General features: G+C 42.3%; 1 protein-coding gene across 4 annotated transcripts in view; it reads right to left on the bottom strand.

Annotated features, from left to right (window-relative positions):
• Nucleotides 1-18,612, bottom strand: part of NIPAL3 (NIPA like domain containing 3) — a 24,727-nt gene extending 6,115 nt beyond the window's left edge. The window contains exons 1-13 of one of the 4 annotated variants that reach the window (XM_075047435.1): nt 18,472-18,612; nt 16,170-16,577; nt 14,243-14,311; nt 13,987-14,158; nt 13,818-13,877; nt 12,975-13,120; nt 12,090-12,186; nt 10,702-10,837; nt 9,944-10,032; nt 8,375-8,438; nt 7,257-7,351; nt 6,363-6,558; nt 2,220-3,771 (exon numbers count right to left, since the gene is read on the bottom strand). In XM_075047435.1, the coding sequence (XP_074903536.1) occupies nt 3,729-3,771; nt 6,363-6,558; nt 7,257-7,351; nt 8,375-8,438; nt 9,944-10,032; nt 10,702-10,837; nt 12,090-12,186; nt 12,975-13,120; nt 13,818-13,877; nt 13,987-14,158; nt 14,243-14,311; nt 16,170-16,268 (1,266 nt within the window). In that variant the 5' untranslated portion in view covers nt 16,269-16,577; nt 18,472-18,612 and the 3' untranslated portion in view covers nt 2,220-3,728. Of the gene's footprint in view, nt 1-2,219; nt 3,772-6,362; nt 6,559-7,256; nt 7,352-8,374; nt 8,439-9,943; nt 10,033-10,701; nt 10,838-12,089; nt 12,187-12,974; nt 13,121-13,817; nt 13,878-13,986; nt 14,159-14,242; nt 14,312-16,169; nt 16,578-17,748; nt 17,886-18,471 lie in introns of those variants that run through there. The other 3 variants (XM_075047434.1, XM_075047437.1, XM_075047436.1) reach the window with 3 other exon arrangements.

The raw sequence follows: 18,612 nt of genomic DNA, 5'->3' as shown, positions 1-18,612 counted from the left end.
AAAAGAACGGTGGTTTTACGCGTATCGATCCTTGAGGCGATGGGCTTCCACCGTCTGCTTGGCCTGGAGGAAAAGCTTTCCAGGGTTCTCTGTGGGAATGACCGAGCTCAGAGAGATGAGAATTGATTCAAAAGCTGCAAATTGCTCTAGGAACTGCCTCTGGAGAAGCAGTCGGTGGCTGAGTTGCTGGCAGGAGAGAGGTCTCTTCCATGTTTTTAATTAACAGCCTTGAAATGCTGTTCGAGACCTGACAGAGGAGCACCTTGGGGTGCCCCACCAGGACGCGTGGGTGACCTTGAAGGCTGAAGCTGGAGAAGAGGACACGGGACTGACTCTCGGAGCACAGCACCTGTGCTGTGGTGCTTTGTGTTGGGCAGATTGCTGCTGTGAAAGACCCACGTACGCTCCTAGATGGCGGCCAAAGTTAATCGGTTTTACTTTGCGGTTAGCCTCAGCTGGCAGACACGCTTGGGCAGTTGCCAGATGGGAACAGTGACAGTTTATGTCCCTCGTCTCTCGGAGTAAATCATAGCTTAATCCAGCAATGAGATGATTTGAGACAGTGGTCATCTGAACTGTATGATAAATGAATGCTTGTGTACATCTACATCTAAAGAAAGCATAAACCAACATCCTTTTTTTGGTTGTACTTGGTTTTCCACACAAAGCACGCAGAACTATTGAATTTCACTAACACAAATATTTTGCCTTGTTCTCACTTGAAAAGCCTAAAGACAGTTAGGATTTTTGACATAAATACTGAAATTTCTGTGGTTTAAGTGCTTTCTTCTAAAGTTCAGGTACAGAAAAAAGGCAGAAAGTAAGGCTAAACTAGTCTTCTTTACCAGGGATGTAATTTGTCCACAGTGCAGACCTTTCCCTCGTAAGAAAACAGGGCATAGCAGAATTCACTTTTAGAAACGTAAGATCAGTCTTACCTGTCTAGATAAGGGATTCTGCAATTTAGATGCAGTGCAAATTTAGGTGGTAATTGGTTAGTCTCAATTACTTTAGCCTTTCCTTGCTACAGTCACATGCTTTATTAATCGAATACCATGTTCCTCCTCCCTAGTCAGCAATATATTTTGCTTTAATACCACAAGCTCCCAACATTTGTGTCCATTTCAGGGGCATTTTTAATACTCTGTCTTTTCTAGTAACACCTCTTTTGTAGCATGCATTTTTGTAATGCTTCTGCTATCTGGCTTGATTGCCACCTCTTTATATTAGCGCGTTGTCTCATATAACACACTACCCCTTAAGTGATATATGTTAACAAAGTATTAGCACATTTATCAGAAACTCTGGGGCTTAGGTATGCTGCTTCTGCAAGCATTCAAGAAAGTGCTAGCCTGTGTTTTAATACTTGTGTCCAGGGACTTGCTATGAAGTGCAGCTTTAACACCAAAGTGGATAAGGCTGCTCTTGGTTTTTTTTCCATTTGTGGTTTGGGACCCCAAGAGATACATTTAATTAAGAGTATCCTGAGGGTTATCTTCTGCTTATCCCCCTGGACTAAAACCCATATGGTGAGTGTTAATTAGGTTGGCAAGCATTCGATTAAGCTACATTGCCAGTATTCTAAATTTATGACCGTCTGTATCTCTTAATGGCATTGTTAGGAAATGCCCTTAAGCTGACTACTCCTGCAATCAAAGACACGATATCCTGTATCTGAAGGATGGCATCTCCTACAGCGTAGCGTTCCCAACTAGTATTAGAGGTCTTCGCTGTCTCAGAGAAGCATGCTGTTGTCTCAATTTCAGTATTGAGTTGGCAGGCATGCAAAATCATGAGTCAGGCCACCAATAATATAATGCTTTTGGTTTCGTGATTTGGCTCATCTTGTGTGTGTCCCCCACTCCTTTAGGCTATATTTGGATCACATTTTCAAGCTCTTCTCCGAAATAACGAATGCTAAGATATTTTTTTTAAAGCCCTGTAAAGCTAAGATTTGAAAGTAAACTAATGATTCCTAAAGCTGACGCCAAATAATTGGAGACTCAGGTAAAATGGTGAGCATTGGTAATGCTGCAGCCCCAAACATAAGTTGTAGCAATCTGCATTTCATTTACAAGTATCCTGTTAAAAAAGACAGTTCTTTGAATGCATATAGTACTTACGGTAGTAAACTAAATTCTGTCTTAACTTCTCTCAAGACATTTACGGCCAATTAAAGCTATACCAAGAGTATGGAGCAGGCCAGAATTCTATAGGTTTTGCCACAATCTTTTATTAAGTTTCATTTCCAAAGGTCTCACCTAGAAGACAAATAGAATTAAATAGACATGCAACATTGCTTATGAAAAATTAAGCAGTTATCCTTATGGTCCAATACTGTAAAGCTTGATTTATTTACACATTTTAACGTGAACAAGAGAATATTGTAGGCAGATCATTTTGTACATTCAGCCAACACACGAGCTGTATTCCACAGCATAAAGTTACATGTAAGATACACACTGAGAACATCTTAAGTGCTCTGGTGCACTGAAAAACGACACAGTGTGGAGGCAATAGATGTCAGTTCACATTTGATAAAGCAGCTAGGAGATAGAAAATCAAGGAGCTATTCTACCAGTTTAGTAAAGGAGACAGCAGCCAGTTGATCTCTGTGCATACTTTTTCAGCTCCTGATTCTGAAAAATGCTGCACATTTGGAAATCTAAGCATACTCAGCTGTTTACAGTGCACTGCCTCTCTCGGGATCAGTCCTGGATAAACTGAAGTTTTGACATATACGTTAAAGTGTGCTGTACACCAAGATTATTTTTTCACGCTGCAAGAAGGACTAGAATGTGGCATGGGGCTTCTCTCTTCATGTGCTGAAATAGCTGTAAATGTTTGCTGCAATCCCAGGCATGGCCATTGTCACCTCAGACTAACAAATATTCTGTAAAAAGTATAGACTTGAGGGTACCAATAACTTCCTGTTTTCAGCTTGTAAGCTCTGAACTAGAAGGGAGGTAAGGAGTTTATTTCAATCCTGAGCTATACCCTCCCACTGTTAGAAAGAGTGCAGAAGTCCTACAGTCAAGTTTATTAAACAGATGTTTGGCTTCTATGGCCCTGTTCATGCCTTCTCAGCACCAGAGATGGCAGCTGTAAGACTGTGCTGAAGAGCAGAAAAGAAAATCTTTTGGAAGCTTGGGAGAAAGAACAAGAAAGGGGGAAGCACGTAAAACACAAAAACCCTCCACATTTTATAATTCAAGTATTGAACATAGGCAGCGAGCAGGAGCGAGGTGCAGGCTGGCAGTGCTACTACTGTGCTTTCAGTGGCTAACAGACTGGCAAAAATGCAACCCTTACAACATCAGTGCATTGAGTTGAGACCTATAGGCCAAGGAACACCTCAGGCTCTACTGATGTGGCACAATGGAGTAATCAAAAATATTCTGATTTATGTGCTGTAGAAACAGACATCACCTCCCTTGGAGTCCTTTGTCAGGAAGTGTCCAAAAGCAAGTCTCACTGCAGGTAGAGGGAACTAAATAACTCTACTTAATAATGACAAACACACACAGACTGTGTAAATAAAACATGGTTATATAAAGCTTTGGAGCAAGGCTCTTGCCTTTAGAGTCTTTGAAAGAAAAGGGCTAAAACAGCACAATAATAGAAAAGCTCAGGTTATGGCTGGAGGAAACTTCACTCAGAGCAGAAGACAGCCACATGCTGACAACTGAGGGCTCTCTGGCAGAGAGGAAGGTCAGGCCAGGAGTCAGTCAGTGCTCCGGCTGTAGGCCTGCGGAGAATCCAGGCAGTATACTGCAAAAAAAATCACTGAATCAGGCCAGAGAGCAGCCCAAAAAAGACAAGTACAAGTAGGGGCTCCGCATCAGAGTAGCACTCTCCCCCTGGCAAAGCACTCTGTCTCTCATGATGTCAGGCCCTATGATTAGGAGAAAAACCTAACCAGCCATTTACCAGCTACAAAGCCTGCACACCAGTCAACTGCAGTTTTTAAATACTACTGAGAAACTAAGAACTGGGAAAACTACATTCTGTTACACATAGGACCATCCTAATAACAGAAGTTAACAGCAAAACATTTAGGCCCTTCTGACTATTTTAAACCACAGCAACAACTGTAATAATTAAACACGGAGAATATTGCCATGTAAAAAGTGGAGTTTGTAGCTATGCATCGTTTAGCACAGCTTGTTTTAAAGCAGTATGTTTCTGTGGTTTCAGAACTAATAGGTCAAAACAGCTACTGCTATTGATTAAAAGGGAAGAGATAAGAAAAGCCAGCATTCTTGTACCCTTCCCATTCCGCCTCCCCTGTACTACTTTGTTTTGTATTGTTAATGAACAAAAGCTGCACATAAATTCACAAACAATTGATTACCAGGGATACAAAGCCAAAGGTAGTAAATCAGTGTCACTGCAACTCCAACAAGATTAATGTTCTGGCAGTATTAGTCCATTAACATTGTTATCTTACTTAAACACAAAAAGTATTGAGGGTAAAAGAAAAGCTGTTATTTCTTGAGGTTTCATAAGCTGTAGTGTATGGGATGCTGCTGATAAGATCTGAATTGTCAGACATGCCAAGCTGGTGAAGAAACTTCACATATAGGTACACGTGCAGCCACTAGGCATCTACTCTTTGCAGGGGGGAAAGATTATAATTTTTCTAAGCTGCACAAAAATGCCAAAGCAATCTCAAGTATTTCCAGATTGAATTAGTATTCATAGCTGGCAAGGCAAACATATGCAAAAGAACAGTTCTGTTGTCATATACAATAGTAAGAATCTAGAATAACTATATACAAGTCAGTGGAGTTCTTGGGAATTTTTAATAGTGGGAACAGAAACTGGCCATGAGTCAATTTAAAAATAAAAAATTAAAAAAAAAAAAATGCAGAAAGCCACTGTTGCAAGTCCAAGATCCTTCCAAACCCCTTGGTATCAGAGTAACCACTTAAAAATGCACAGAACACAAGCACTGTTCATTTCAAACAAAGTCTTTTGAGGTCCTGGAGACACTCCACTACACATTCAGTCCAAGACACACCAAGTAGACTTAAAATTCTGTTTCCCAGCAAAACAACAGCTTTTAGAGAAGATGATTATATCAAAGTGCCAGTATAACTTGCATATGCCAATAAATGTTGTACTTTGTCCTTTTCATTTGACAAGTTTCCCCCCTTGTGTCTATTCTCCCTTCGTATCAGCTTCTAGCTATCTCTTGGAAGCTGGAAAGATAAATATTATGAGTACACAATGCTCCATTACTCTTACAGTCCTCACTGAGTGCTGGACTATGCACACTTCTCTTTTCTTCTTAGGTCATTCACAATATTAGACTAATATCTCTTTTTGCCCCCCCCCCTTTTTTTTTTTTAAAAAGAGGGGGGGACCCCAGCCTACAACACCTAGACTGAGCTTTTTAACTAAGGAATGTCAACACCTTTAAGCATTTAAGACCACTAAACAAAGTTGGAAATCCTGCCTCAGCCAGAAAGAAAAGTGATAGAGAATTAGGACCTCATCAAGAACTACAAAAAATTCCCACCGGATACCATTCACGTTACTATTCTCATTTCTTCTTGTTGTCATACTTTACAGTGTTCCCAGTGTACCATTTAATCCAGCTTGAAGCTCCTGCTATGAAACCAGAGAACTAGCAAGTAATCTTTGTTCTAAGCTGCCATATAATCCAGTGGTGCTATAAAACCAATTCACATTGTCAGTGCATATGTTCAACACTAGTCAGAGAATAGGTGTACAGGAAGTGCCCAAGATTCACATTTTGAAGGAATAAAGTAGCTTGCTTACTCTAACCAATTATGCTGCTCTAAAGACATAGTAAGTTTCATTATTCATGCTTGAAAACAATTACATTTTATTGCCATGTTAAGGTAGCTTGGTGATCACGCTAGAGACATGAGGATTTACAACTTTTCTGGTAATCCGTCACAGTCTCTATACATGAAAGATTAAATCCTGCCCTCCTCTCTCTGCGAGCAACTCCTGAAAACTTCTTATTTGGAGATAAACCCATTCCCAGCAGGACTAAAAATTGCACAGTCACTTCTCTTCCCACAGCTCTGCGTTTTCACAGCATCTGCTATATCATCGGTTTCATACTGCCACAATACTGCACTCACCATTTCACACTTCCAGACAGCAGCCATCCATGGAGAACTGTGAATTACTTCTTGCTAAGATGAATGCTTTCCACTTCACAACTATAGACAGTTGTTTATTTTAATAATCAGCCTTGAAAGTTAAGTTTGAGACGAGCTTTAAACTATATCAAGGTTGGCTTTACACTTGCTTATATTTTAATAAGTAAATAAATAAAGGTCATACTTCTGACGATTCAAATCAGTTCCTTAAAGGTCACTCACTCCTTTTTGCTGTGCTCCAGCACCCGGTAGGGTGGAGCAGAAACTCCTTTGGAACCATGTTGCTCCTGCACGATCGGCAACGTAGCTGGAGTGTAAATTTCCGGCATGTTGTCATTGTTCTCTAGGGCACCATAGGAAAAAGAAGCTTTGAGGTCAGGCTGAACTGCAATCCCTTTATCGTGCATGTTCTGCATGCCTGAAAAGAGCAAAGACAGAGATTAAATGCTTAGGAACAAAAGTGCATTCTTCCTGCACTCTGGTAAATCAGCAAATTATAAAGTCTCAGTGTTCGTGATATGCAGCTCATCAGTTCCTGGAGTGTTAAATGAAAGACATAATGTTTCTCTGCTTAGCTCTAAAGCAACTAATGGAGAAATAAGCGTCAAGTGAATGAGGGATGGCAGTCAGTTATTTATCAAGTGCTGCATATCGTTTATACAGCTCACCAGAAAGAGAGTTTAGCTGCACTTCCCAAAAGAAATTTCTGCTCTCCCTGGCCTCTACCTCTTGCAACATACCTCAGCCTTCCCCAATAATCAGTTCTTCCTGCTGGATGAAGACCAAGCCCAGTCCCAAGCATATGCTCAAACTAGTTCATCCTTCCAGATAGCAACCAACTGGACAAGGCTGTTCTGACAAAATATGACACCCCCCTTGGTGTCAGAGGACGCAGCATAAGTGGCACCCAAGTAGCACATCACCTCTTCTCTGCTCCATGCAAAACATGCACATACTCCTCACAAGGTGCAAACAATCAAGAGAAGGAAAAACTAGAAAACAACACAGCCACCGGATATATCTGGATACTTAATAGAGCCTAAAGCTTGAGCTTTCACTGTGGAGCCCAGTACTTAAAAGAGAAAGACTGATAAACCACTGTATTTTTACTGTTACCTGGCATAGCATCCATTGATATGTAAGGTTCAAATGGTACAGATTTCTTCCTATTTCTCGTGATCAGGAAGACACCTAGAAATGCTATGAGGCACCTGAGAGAGAAGACAAGAGCTGCTGAGATAACTGTGAAAAGGGAGAGGAGGTAATATTGCATATTGCTTCTTCTGAGTGCCTATCATGTAGCACCATTAAGAATTCAGAACTGGAAGTGAAAGAACTGCGAAGAATTACAGGGAACTGTCTCAGCTGAATAACCCTCTTCAACAGTACTGAAATCCACCTAGCAATCAGAACAATTTCACCTTTTCTTTATCAAAACGCAGGGAAAAGTTTTCATGTTAATTATTTAATTAACCTTGACTAACTAAAGGGGGAAGAAAGCATATAAAAATTTGGTTTTCTTTGATGAAATTCCACGATTTAGCAGCCTGACCTTTGAAAAGTTTCCCATAGGTAAACACACTAACAATTGTCGATCTTGATTTTTACAGCATGTTGACAGAGAAAGGCGCAGTTCATAACATTAATCTCCCAATTGTTTTTTTTCTGTACTAATCTGAAAGACATTTCAGAATGTCCCCTGATTATGAAGAGCTAATCACATTAAGACGCTGTACTAGAACTAAATACTGAGTTACACATCAAATGTTTTACTGATTGTATCTGCATTGTGTGAGGGCCCACGCCCTAAGAAAGAGGACTCCAGAAGTCCAGTCACAGTTCAGTGAAGGCTGGGTGCAAAACCTGAAACAGATTCCCTAGAGATGGCTTCTTTTGGTTATTCTGCATTTCTTCTAGATTCATGAGCAGGTAGCTTGAAAAACAGCCCATTTGCTTCAACATCTAAGCTGATTTCCAGTACAGTAAGGGATTTAGTGTTTAATGTTGTATAATTATGCATAACCTAGTGTTACACAATTCCTCTAGAGCATTCATCATCACTCAGACAAGATACTGAGCTCTACGGGCCTTTGTTTGCTCTAACAGAGAAAGTGCTTTCAGTTTCTCCTCCTCTCCAAGACAGTACGTACTGCCAATATATACATATTTTAAAAATTTTAGTCATATGAAGAAATAGTTCGCAGTTTTCTATCAAAGAAACTTTAAACACTTACCCAAGCGCAAACATACATATATGGAGAACATCTTCACCGGTGAAGTCCAAGTAAAAAGTTGCTCCTTTAAAAGGAAATAATTCATGACATCTTTCTTCCAGCTTACATGAGCAACTAGTGCTACATCTCCAGCACTAGTCCCTCCAGAAACCAAATCATGCAAGATTCCTATTTTTATAGTCAGCACCTTTTTTTTTTAATGATCTTAAAATAGAAAAAGGTGGCCTGATTTCCACTTTACACAATTTATTGACAAATCTTTTAGATTTTCACTACCAAAATAGTTATACTGGTGTAACTAACATAGATGCAAGTAAATCTGCACAGCAGGACAGCAACTAGTACAAATCTTTCCATATTGGGGTAGGGGGTCGCAAAGGAAACATTGCTGGTACTATTGCACATTACTGTGCTAATAAAGCCTGAGCCAAATTCTCACCGTACAGCAGTGGTCACCACATAAACAAGAGAAACTGTATTTCCGAAGTCTGAATGACAAACCAAATTGGATCTCTCTAACTACAACAGGATACAAACTCTTGACCCCAAACAAGTATATACGGTTCAAACCTATAAGATGACAAGTGTCCTTGGTGTCCTGGATGTCAACAGGACACGCATTCTGGCTCCTACTCTTTACCTTGCTAATTGAAGTGAATAAGCTGATAAATCTGAGAGCAGCATATGTCTTGGAACACGACAGGAAATAAACATGAGCCAAAGAGTAGGCCATACTCTCTCATGACATTGAAGAGGAGCATTAAAAGGCAATGTGTAATTTACACATATTACACACAGGGAAAGCCATAGCCCTTATATACCTGGAAGAGCATTACACAGATAGTGCATCTGCTTGACAGTGATGGATACTTTCTCCAGTGTTGGGGTTTTGGTTTTTTTTGTTTGTTTGTTTTCCCCAGTTTTGCTCATATGTCTAAGTGAGGAGAACAAAACCTTAAAAAGGCTGCTTGTCGGGTTTGAAGCCTAAAGGGATTTGAAATGCTCATCTTTGTTCACACGGACAAAGCTTTTCCTACGTGGGCAAGGGCTGAAATGGGAGTAAACTGTTCAGAAAGAAAAATGCCTATAAAGCTGTGAGCAGCTGCATTCTAGATACAATGCAAGCAAGACTATCAGGAAGAGAATTGTAACACCTTGTACAGAGGAAGCAAGTATGCTTATACACTGTATCGCATACATTTTAACAAAATCTAGATAAAATTACACAAGGAGAACTTTTAGCTGTCTATTCAAGTTGCACATTTAAGAGCGTACATCACCCTCTTCTACACGCTAGTATGGTATGAGTAATACAGTCTCAAACATAAGCTCCCATGCACTTTAAACAAAATGACAGAACTTAACAGAAAATTTTAATACAGTCTAATGGGATAATTCACATTTTTTGAAAGAAAAAAGAAACAAAGTCAGCTGCAGAAGAAAGATGACAAAAAAATACAAGTCATCATCTGGCTGAGTATTCACCTTCCCCATCTGTAAGTGAGGATTATTTTCCAAAATCTTCTGCCCTTCTAGAAAGGACCAACACACTGTTTTGTGCACTGTTACCTGCTGTGATTGCTACTGTTGTGGACAGGATATAGCCGATGCTGGCAATCTGAGATGAGTCATACAGTTGTGAGGCTTGAGCTAAAAATCTGCAATACAATGACAGACAACAGGGGTTGATTTGGGAAGGACACTCAATTGTACAGTAGTTATCATGGACTAGTATAGGTCTCCATCTTTTTGGAAACACCTTTCAAAAGTGATGCATAAATTTAAGAAACTTTATTCTTTTTCTCACTAAACCTGCAGCAGCATCCCTAGGATTTAATAAAAACGATAGAAGAGTAAGCCTTATGGCTATACTGACTAAAGGCAGTGAAATTGCTGCCACTGACCTTAGGGCCAGAATGTTGCTCCCATTTTGAATAGCTTTTTATGCCTGCTGCTACTGGCTTTTTTATGTTATTACAGGTACAGAGGAAAAAAAGACATATCATCAACACTGATTCTGCACTTTCATTTTAGCCAACGCACAGATACTGTATTCGATTTGCCACCTCTTCATTCCTAACATTGTTTTCCAAATACTTGAATGATGTATAAATTTGGAATTAAAACTACTTGGCACTATACGGAAAAGCAAAGAACACCACTATCCCAGGCTCCTGTGACATGTGTTTGAGGACAGGTCACAGACTAGAATGGATAGTTCTCCTAAAATATAATCAGCATTCTTGGAATGGGTAACAAACAGCCCACTGATTACTGGTCCACTGAAACCAGCACAATTATAGTCAAAAAGAGAGTGAATGTCTTACGTTGCTTGAAAGATCGCTGTAGCAATCATGCACACCAACATGATATAAAATATAGGGTAGTCGAGTTGTAAGTTTCCTTGTATCGAGACAACAATCATGCCTGCCACAGCCTTCACGGTCACAACAGTCATGGAACCTGTGAATGTTTACCAAGACTCAGCTGAAGCACCGGTATGTGTTCAATGGGACAGGAATGCTGCATATCCACTCTATACATGACAGGCAGCTGCAAACAAAGCCAAGATCTGCAAGAACTTGAACCCTCCTTTTACCAGGCCAAACAAGGGATGCAAACTGACTAGTTTTTTGCAAACTCTGCCAGTTTTATTCCCAACAACTTCAACACAGTGATCTTCAATAAATCACTTAACTTTTCTGTATCACGGTTCCCTTGTCTACAGGACTGAGAGCATTTACTGCTTTTTTTAAGTGTTTAAACAGTGTTGTGCAATCACATGATGGAAGAATATACAAATTTTAATTTCTGATGCCATATAGGCTTGGTTAATAAAGCTAAAGAAGTTTTCAAAACAAGAATCAAAACGAGCCTACTTCCTTTCCATTTCTTGAAAGTGCACAAGTCGGGGCCATTCAGAATTAGGATAGATGCTTTTTCTATAATTTATGCAGCCTCTGAGGCATCAGTTACTGAAATCCAGCCCCAAACAGTTAAAAAAAAGAAAAAAAAAAAGAAGACACTGCAGTAAGTGAAGCTGCATAAATAGCAAAAATAGAGAACTGTGACATAGATTCAACAGCATGTCAGACTGCGTCACTGCCTTGCTATTATTCACCCTTTTTAAAGTTTAATTGATCACAGTTTCTTAAAAAGCAGATTAATGTGGAGAAAGGTACAAGTGAAATACTGGCCTTTCCAAAGTCACTGTAAGATCCACTGCAGGCTATGAGGATTTCAAAAATATCATTTGACCCCGTGCCCAGAGGCTCTCCCAATTTAAATAGGGACATACTGGCATGGCAGAGTATTTATCATTTCTTTAGCCACAGAGCAAATCTTCCCAGAGCCAAGAAGATTCTTGTAGGTCAAATCCTCTGTTTCATCCACTGAATCAGCCTTCCTCATCCACTGAGCAGATAAAATATCATACCATGCTTTGCATGCACAGATTAAAATTAAAATTACAAACACTAATAAATAACTTGTGCTTTCTGTATTTGGCATATTATTCATTCTTATGAGAAATAAGTCTTAATTGTTCAAAGGTCATTTGCAAAGATCCTAAACATCACTGCAAGACACTAGCTTCATCTAATTAGTGGTAGCATTTCTGGAGTAAATTGGTGCATTTTATGACATTAATTAGGTCAATATAATTCCCTACATGCCATAGATGCTTAGAAGATCTTACAAGTCCATATCAACTTACCCAGCAAGGCTACTAGCAGAAGAATAACTACAATGTAGTTTGCATTTTTCTCCTTGTAAAAATAGAGTAGCAGACAGAACATAACAATCTCCACAAGCTACAAAAGATAGAAATGAGAATATTAAAAAGTGTGGGATATATGGGGTCGGCAGTAAACAGGATTCTGAGCCAGTCAAACATTAGACTTACACAATAGGGCAAATCAAAGGAAAATGAGGATCCCACAAAATTATAGATCAAATTTAGCATGATCTTAGATTCTAATTAGATGAGATATTCAATAGCTTCTTGCAGAACAGTAAACATGGGACACTTTTGACATTATATTCATGGTAAAGCAGCAGATCAAATAATCCTGACTGAATATTTGCATTGGAGATCTCAGCCTACTTTCTGTAATGAGGTTCTTTAAGTGATCCCTGGAGCACACATCTTATTTAATGGCCACACTTATCTCCATTAAAAAATGATAGATTTCATAAAATTTTCAATGAGAGATTGATGGCTCCAGAGAAAGTCAGTGTAAAAGCCCAGATGCAAGCACAGTATTTGGACACCTCTGGAACAGTTGCTCTCAGCTGCCATCAGTACTACTGCCACAGGCTGAAGCCAACAGGTCAGGGAGAGAGCAAGCTATTTTAAAACTTTTCAGTTAAAGGTATATAAGTCCTAACAGAATAATCCAGAGAAGGAATAGGAGGGTTCCAAACTGTGCATGCAGGTGTCCACAGGCAATGTAGAACTGATACCGGGAAAAGCTGGCATAGGTTCATTAGCAAGTACAAGGAATATTGCTAGTAACCATAAGGAAAAATAATGCTTGAAATGAAACTCCCAGTCAGGCATATAGCAGAAAACTGTCCCACATTTTATGGGCCATCTTACCATATACAACAGAAATGGCCAGCTCACTAAATGCCTAGTGATATTTTCTCCTGTCATCTTCTCATGACTATTAGGTCCAAATGTTATCAGCAGATAAGTTCCAACAATTGCCAAACCACAGCCTACAAAGGACAAAACATAGCGCCCTTCGGCAACCAAAGGGGGGGAAAAGAAAAAAAAAAAAGAGGACAAAGTTAGTGGGTTAGTGTGGATGCATGGAATTAATAGCGCACATGCACAGCAACCATTAATGACATCATGCACATTCCTCTGGATGACTCATTCCTCTGCCCTTCATGTCCCACTTTCAAAATATTAGAACCAAAAAAACCCTAGGCAATGTGTGTTCTGTGAGTTGAGAAAAAAAGCTCATACCAGGTAACATCTGCTAAACAAATAGGAGCTACAAGATCTGTATCTGGGGCTTATCCTGCCTGGCACTGCCCACAGCCCATGTTCTAGGAAATGGAAGAATGAATGCCCCAGTTCTGCAAACACTTGCACATGTATGAAATTCAGCTGATTAAGTTGTGCCTACACTATTGCAGAGTCAAGGCCCTAGGCTGCAGCTTCATCCCAGAGAACCATGATTCTCAAATCCTGCAAACAAACACCATTTCCATGTATTTCTAAAATCTGTGAGCTTCAGATGATTTGGCACAAGTCAGAAAAAAACAAAAATCCATTTTTAACAAACAGTGGATGAGATGACATATTTCTTCGAAGAGGTAGTATAGCTAATGGAGATCTTGCCATTCCTCTAATTATGATTCTTGAGAGGCCATGCTCTGTGTTGAATGGCTTGTAAACAGAGGAAAAATGAAAAGGAACTGTGGAACTTACTCAAAAAATCCTTGGGCTTCCATTTTTCTTTAATAAATATAATTCCTATGATTGCACTAGCTGTAAAAAAAGGAGAGAGAAACAGTGAGTTATGTATCGGTCCAATGATCAGCAATTTCACACTGGAATGCTCTCAGACTTGTATGGCTGTTGTCTCTTTCCCCCTTACCTATAACAGACACTGCACTGAGTGGCACAATCAGTGAAAGAGGAGCAAATGCATAAGAGGAAAACACTCCCAGTTCTCCCAGCACCAGCAGAAACAGTCCACACCACCATGTCTTGGTTTTGAAGTAGGCTCGGGGGTCTTTGGAGCCTGCCAGCCGGATGTGGCTGTATTTCTAGAAAAGAAAATAAAGGCAAAGAAGCTTTGGCATGCTTGATGCTTTTTAATGTGGGATCAATATTTGCTTCATGATACTCACCTGGAGGTTGAGTGCAATACTGATAACAAGATGCCCAAAAATAGCTAGTAATGCACCAATCAAGTTCTCCTGTAAAAACAAAGTAAACACACAGATATTAAATTAGCCACTGGACCCTGAAGGAAGTTGGAGCTTTTTGCACAACCTGGAAGAGAGCAGACTTTTAAAACAGTCCCTAGATCACCTGTCAATAAAATCTCTGTTTATCTTCCTCCCTTTCTACACGATCTAGGGCAATTCAGGTAAATTCCCTGTGGCTATGTTCCAAACCTGTGAAACTCCAGTGAAAGATAACCCTTCCTTAACAGACACTTTCTACAAGAGACTTAAAGTAGTGTGCATATATTTGCATTCTTTGCAGTTTCTCAGAGAAGAAGATAAATCTAAACACAACAATAAATCTAAACACAACGATCCATTCACTCATTCTTCCCTTTGAAAAACTCTTTTCATGAGGATGTTTGTTGCCCTGGAATTCAACAGAGTATAGATCAGGAACCTCTGCATTCTGCGGGTCACATTCTGCTCTTTTCCACTTATAACATCTGCTGGTTCAGTAGGTAATTTAGCCCATTTGATGAGGCAGCCCAATTATCATAGATTCTATGCTGCTTTTTATACAAATCAGTTATTCCAAAATAATAGGCAACTGGTAGCAGCTCCTAGCAAGCTCCCAACCCCTTCTACATTAGCAGTCACAGTTCAGCAATAATTCTCACGGTCTAAAGACAGAATTTGAAATAAAAAAGGATGTAAAGCAGGCTGAGTCACAAAGGAAATGTACATTAGGAGTGAACAGAAGACCCTGAGGCTAAGCCAGGCCATTTAGCATGTGTGTTCTTCCAACAACTGTCTAAATCTCATTAGATGTCATTAGCACTTTCCATTTCAGTCCTGGTCTCCAAGATACAGTCTAGTACTTACTTTGATTGATTTGGGATAACTGAGCTCACATTCATATTACTCCCTTACCAGTAAATATACTATCCTGGATTTTCTCATACATAGTAAGACAAGGACTTTAAGATTTCAAGTTCTTATCAGTGGAACAAAAATCTCTTTATCAGGATGTATGAAAATAAGATTCACCCAAGCAGCTTCATTCAAAAACACCTGAAAGATCTTCCCACAACAGACAGTAAAGTTGGCAGAAAAATGTCACTGTGTGATCACAGATGTAGCCAGAGAAGATCAGCACAGTTTACTGGTTCAGCAACTGGACTTCAGTTTAGAAGACATGGAGGAGACGGTGCCTCAGCTGAAAAGCCCCTAAGAGCAGAGCAGGTTTGGGATTGGCTTCTGGACTGTGAAAGCCTGCAAGCCAACATCGGCCTGGTCAACTTTTATAACGCACCTAGGACTGTGTTCTTAGCAAAGTACTTTTTCCAGTGAAAAAAAAAAAACAACTTCTTGCTGCAATTCAGCACCTTCAGAATCAGGGATTCAGATGAAATTGATTTGGGAACAGCTCCATTCCCAGCTGCAGAATAAGGAGGAACTACAGCAACATGTCCCGTCTCAGCTGCAGGCTCCCTGCATGCCTGTGGGCTGACCCACCTGAAATTCAGGTACTTGAATATACAGCAGACTGGAACATCTGATCTCATTTACTGATGTATGGGTTAGCCTGAAAAGGCACCTAGCAGAATTTATTGCACTTAACCACCTTTAGACATCCACATTTTAACTGCCAGTCCTTTCTTCACGTTATCTAGCTCTTCAAGACACAGATTTTCTCTTTCTTTCTTTCACTGCTTATATACACAGCATATAACACACTGGGGGCTCTGGACATGGCTAAATACAAAGACAGTGCACTTTCTGAAAAAAAAAAAAAAAGGCAAAAAAAAAAGCAAAATACAGTGGCATTATCAGCTTACTTGAATAGTTAGGACCTTCTAGGGATAGACTGGGGTAGAAATCTGACCTTGTAAGAAAAGGAGTCAGTGTGTGGCTGCACAGAAACCGCTGCTGTGGCCAACGGGAGTTGCTGAAGTTGTAGATTTGGACTGTTGCCTCCTTCCATTTTGGTTGATTGGAGTGTTTGCTTTTCAGCCTCTCTGATGCTGGAACTTCTCTTTAAAGAAGAGATTTGGACCCTGCTGGAACCACCTTATCTGTAACTTGGTACCACTTCTTCCCATACATCCTGTTTTCTTGGACAAGCAACAATTAGTTCAGTGAAGCATAAAAAATTCTCTGTAGCCTGTCTGCTGCTTTTCTTCCCCCACCAGGCTACACTGAGATAGGGTAGGCACTGTAGGCAGAAGTGTAGATAAGCCAATATTTCCAGCCAGTCAGTGGGGCAGCAAGGTTATATTCCTCCAAGGTGACACTAAGGAAAAAAAAAAAAAAAGAAAAAACAAAGGAGAATTAGGTCACATGAACTCAACGGTCCAAAACCTGCAATGAAATCCTGCTGAAGGACAGGCCACAGAAAACCCTTGGAATCAAACTAACAGCTGCACATATCAGCAGAGAAAGCAGATTTTAAATGCCTTCTTACAAAGTCTCAAACACAGAAATCACACAGACTTTGCTTTACAAGAGCTTGCAAACTGGCTTGGCCCCAAGGGTGACATATTCAGCTGGTATTTAACATCAGGCCTTGCCATTTGGAAAGCTCTTATCAAAAAGCCTCTGAAGTCCTCCAAGCCCCGCTTTTCATTTCTCTACTGCCTGCGTACCTCTGTTGTTTGTTCAGGAAACAGCGTTACATTAGTCACGCCATCCCCATGTGCTGGGGATGACAGTGCTGCTCTTCATCCAAACAGAGGTCATTTCAGTATAATCGCTGTGAGCAGAGTTTGGAGGCTAAATTCCTTAGAGCCAGACTCATTGTAGGTGTCTGGAAAGCACGCACACAACAAGCTTGTCTGAGGTCCCTGCACACTGTGATGGCTCCTTTCACCAAAGGCCTCAAGGAGCATCAGCATCATCTCCTGGTTTGTATGGAGGGGGATACTGGAGTATGGACATTGCAGGAGTGTGATCCTCACAGGTGACATGTCCTTCAAAGACTACCTGAAATGGTGCAGGCTGAGCATGCCTTAGACCCTGGACAATTGGCCTGCGATCACATCCTGAGGTAGCAGGACCCATCCCACGCTCAGGCTACAAACCGCAAGCTCTCTTGGCTAACCCTGGCCTACAAGGGATTACTTTAACTCACGGGTTGTCCCAGCATCTCCAGCGTGGGGGGGGACAGGGGTAGCACAACCGCCTAGCCACGAAAAGCTAAAATCACCCCTTTGTGAAGGGAGGTGGGGGGCAAAGCCCCCTCCCACCATGAGGAAACCCTGCCTGGGCAGAGCAGAGCCTGGCTGAGGGCAGGGGTTGCCCCCAGCATCACCCTCGGGGGCTCAAGCCGCCCTCCCCAGCCGAGACCCGCAACCAGACCCCAACGGCGGTTTGTTCCCGACCCAAACTCCCACACAACCCCGCCGGGAAAACCCACATGGCCGAGGGGACAGAGCCGGCCTGTCCCGGCGGTCCCGAACACTCACCTGCTCCCTCAGGGAGCGACCCCCACGGCCCCGGGGCCTTCAGCCCCCAACTTCGGTTCCCAACCGGGAACCGCGTTCCGTTCCTACCCGGCCCCTCCGATTTGCTGCCAGCCCTGTCAGTCCCGGGCCGGGCGCCGGTTGTCGGCGGGGATTGGCTGTCGGGCGGGGGGGTCGGGCTTTAGCCCAGCCTATGGGCCGAGCCCGTCTGAGGCGCAGGGCTCTGAGGAGGCGGGCGGGAGGAAGGAACCGGGTTTCGCCGTTCGTTTCGGGCGGGGCGGCGGCGGCAGCGGCAGCGCCCTGCTGCGGGACGGCACCCGCAGGCCCCTCCCGGAGCCCCCAGCCCAGGGACAACCGCGGCAGCCCGCCTTCACCCGGCGGGGTCCGTCCGTCCATCCCCCCGTATTGGGGCGGGGGCAGCTCCGGGTGATGCCCCCCCCACTCCAGCCGCCAGAGCCGCCTTAAGACGCATGCGCAACAAGGCTCCCCCTCCCCGAGCCACCTTAAGCATGCTCAACCCGGCGGACGGCGGCGGCTCTGAGAGTTCGCCTGTGATTGGGCGCCTGCCGGAGGGCCCAAAGTAACAGGCGCAGTGATTGGAGGAGAACTAGGTGGGCCGTTGTCTCGGCAACCAGGTGTACGCGTTCCCTCGGCCGCCGGTACCGCCGAGGGCCGCAGCGTCCCGAGATCGTACCGGCAGGTACAGGCCGCACCGCGCCGCCTCACCTGGAGCGGGGAGGTGTGTGTGGAGGGGGCACCCCCGGCGCGCACCGCACTGCCTCACCCGCTCGGGTACCCGCCATTCCCAGCGCACACCGCGCTACCTGACGGGGAGGACTGACGCCGTTCCCGACATGCACCGCGCCA

The sequence above is a fragment of the Buteo buteo genome, chromosome 16, assembly GCF_964188355.1.
Source record: "Buteo buteo chromosome 16, bButBut1.hap1.1, whole genome shotgun sequence".
Taxonomy (NCBI): Eukaryota; Metazoa; Chordata; class Aves; order Accipitriformes; family Accipitridae; genus Buteo; species Buteo buteo.
The sequence above is the reverse complement of the archived record's forward strand: the minus strand, read 5'-3'. Positions and strand labels throughout refer to the sequence as shown.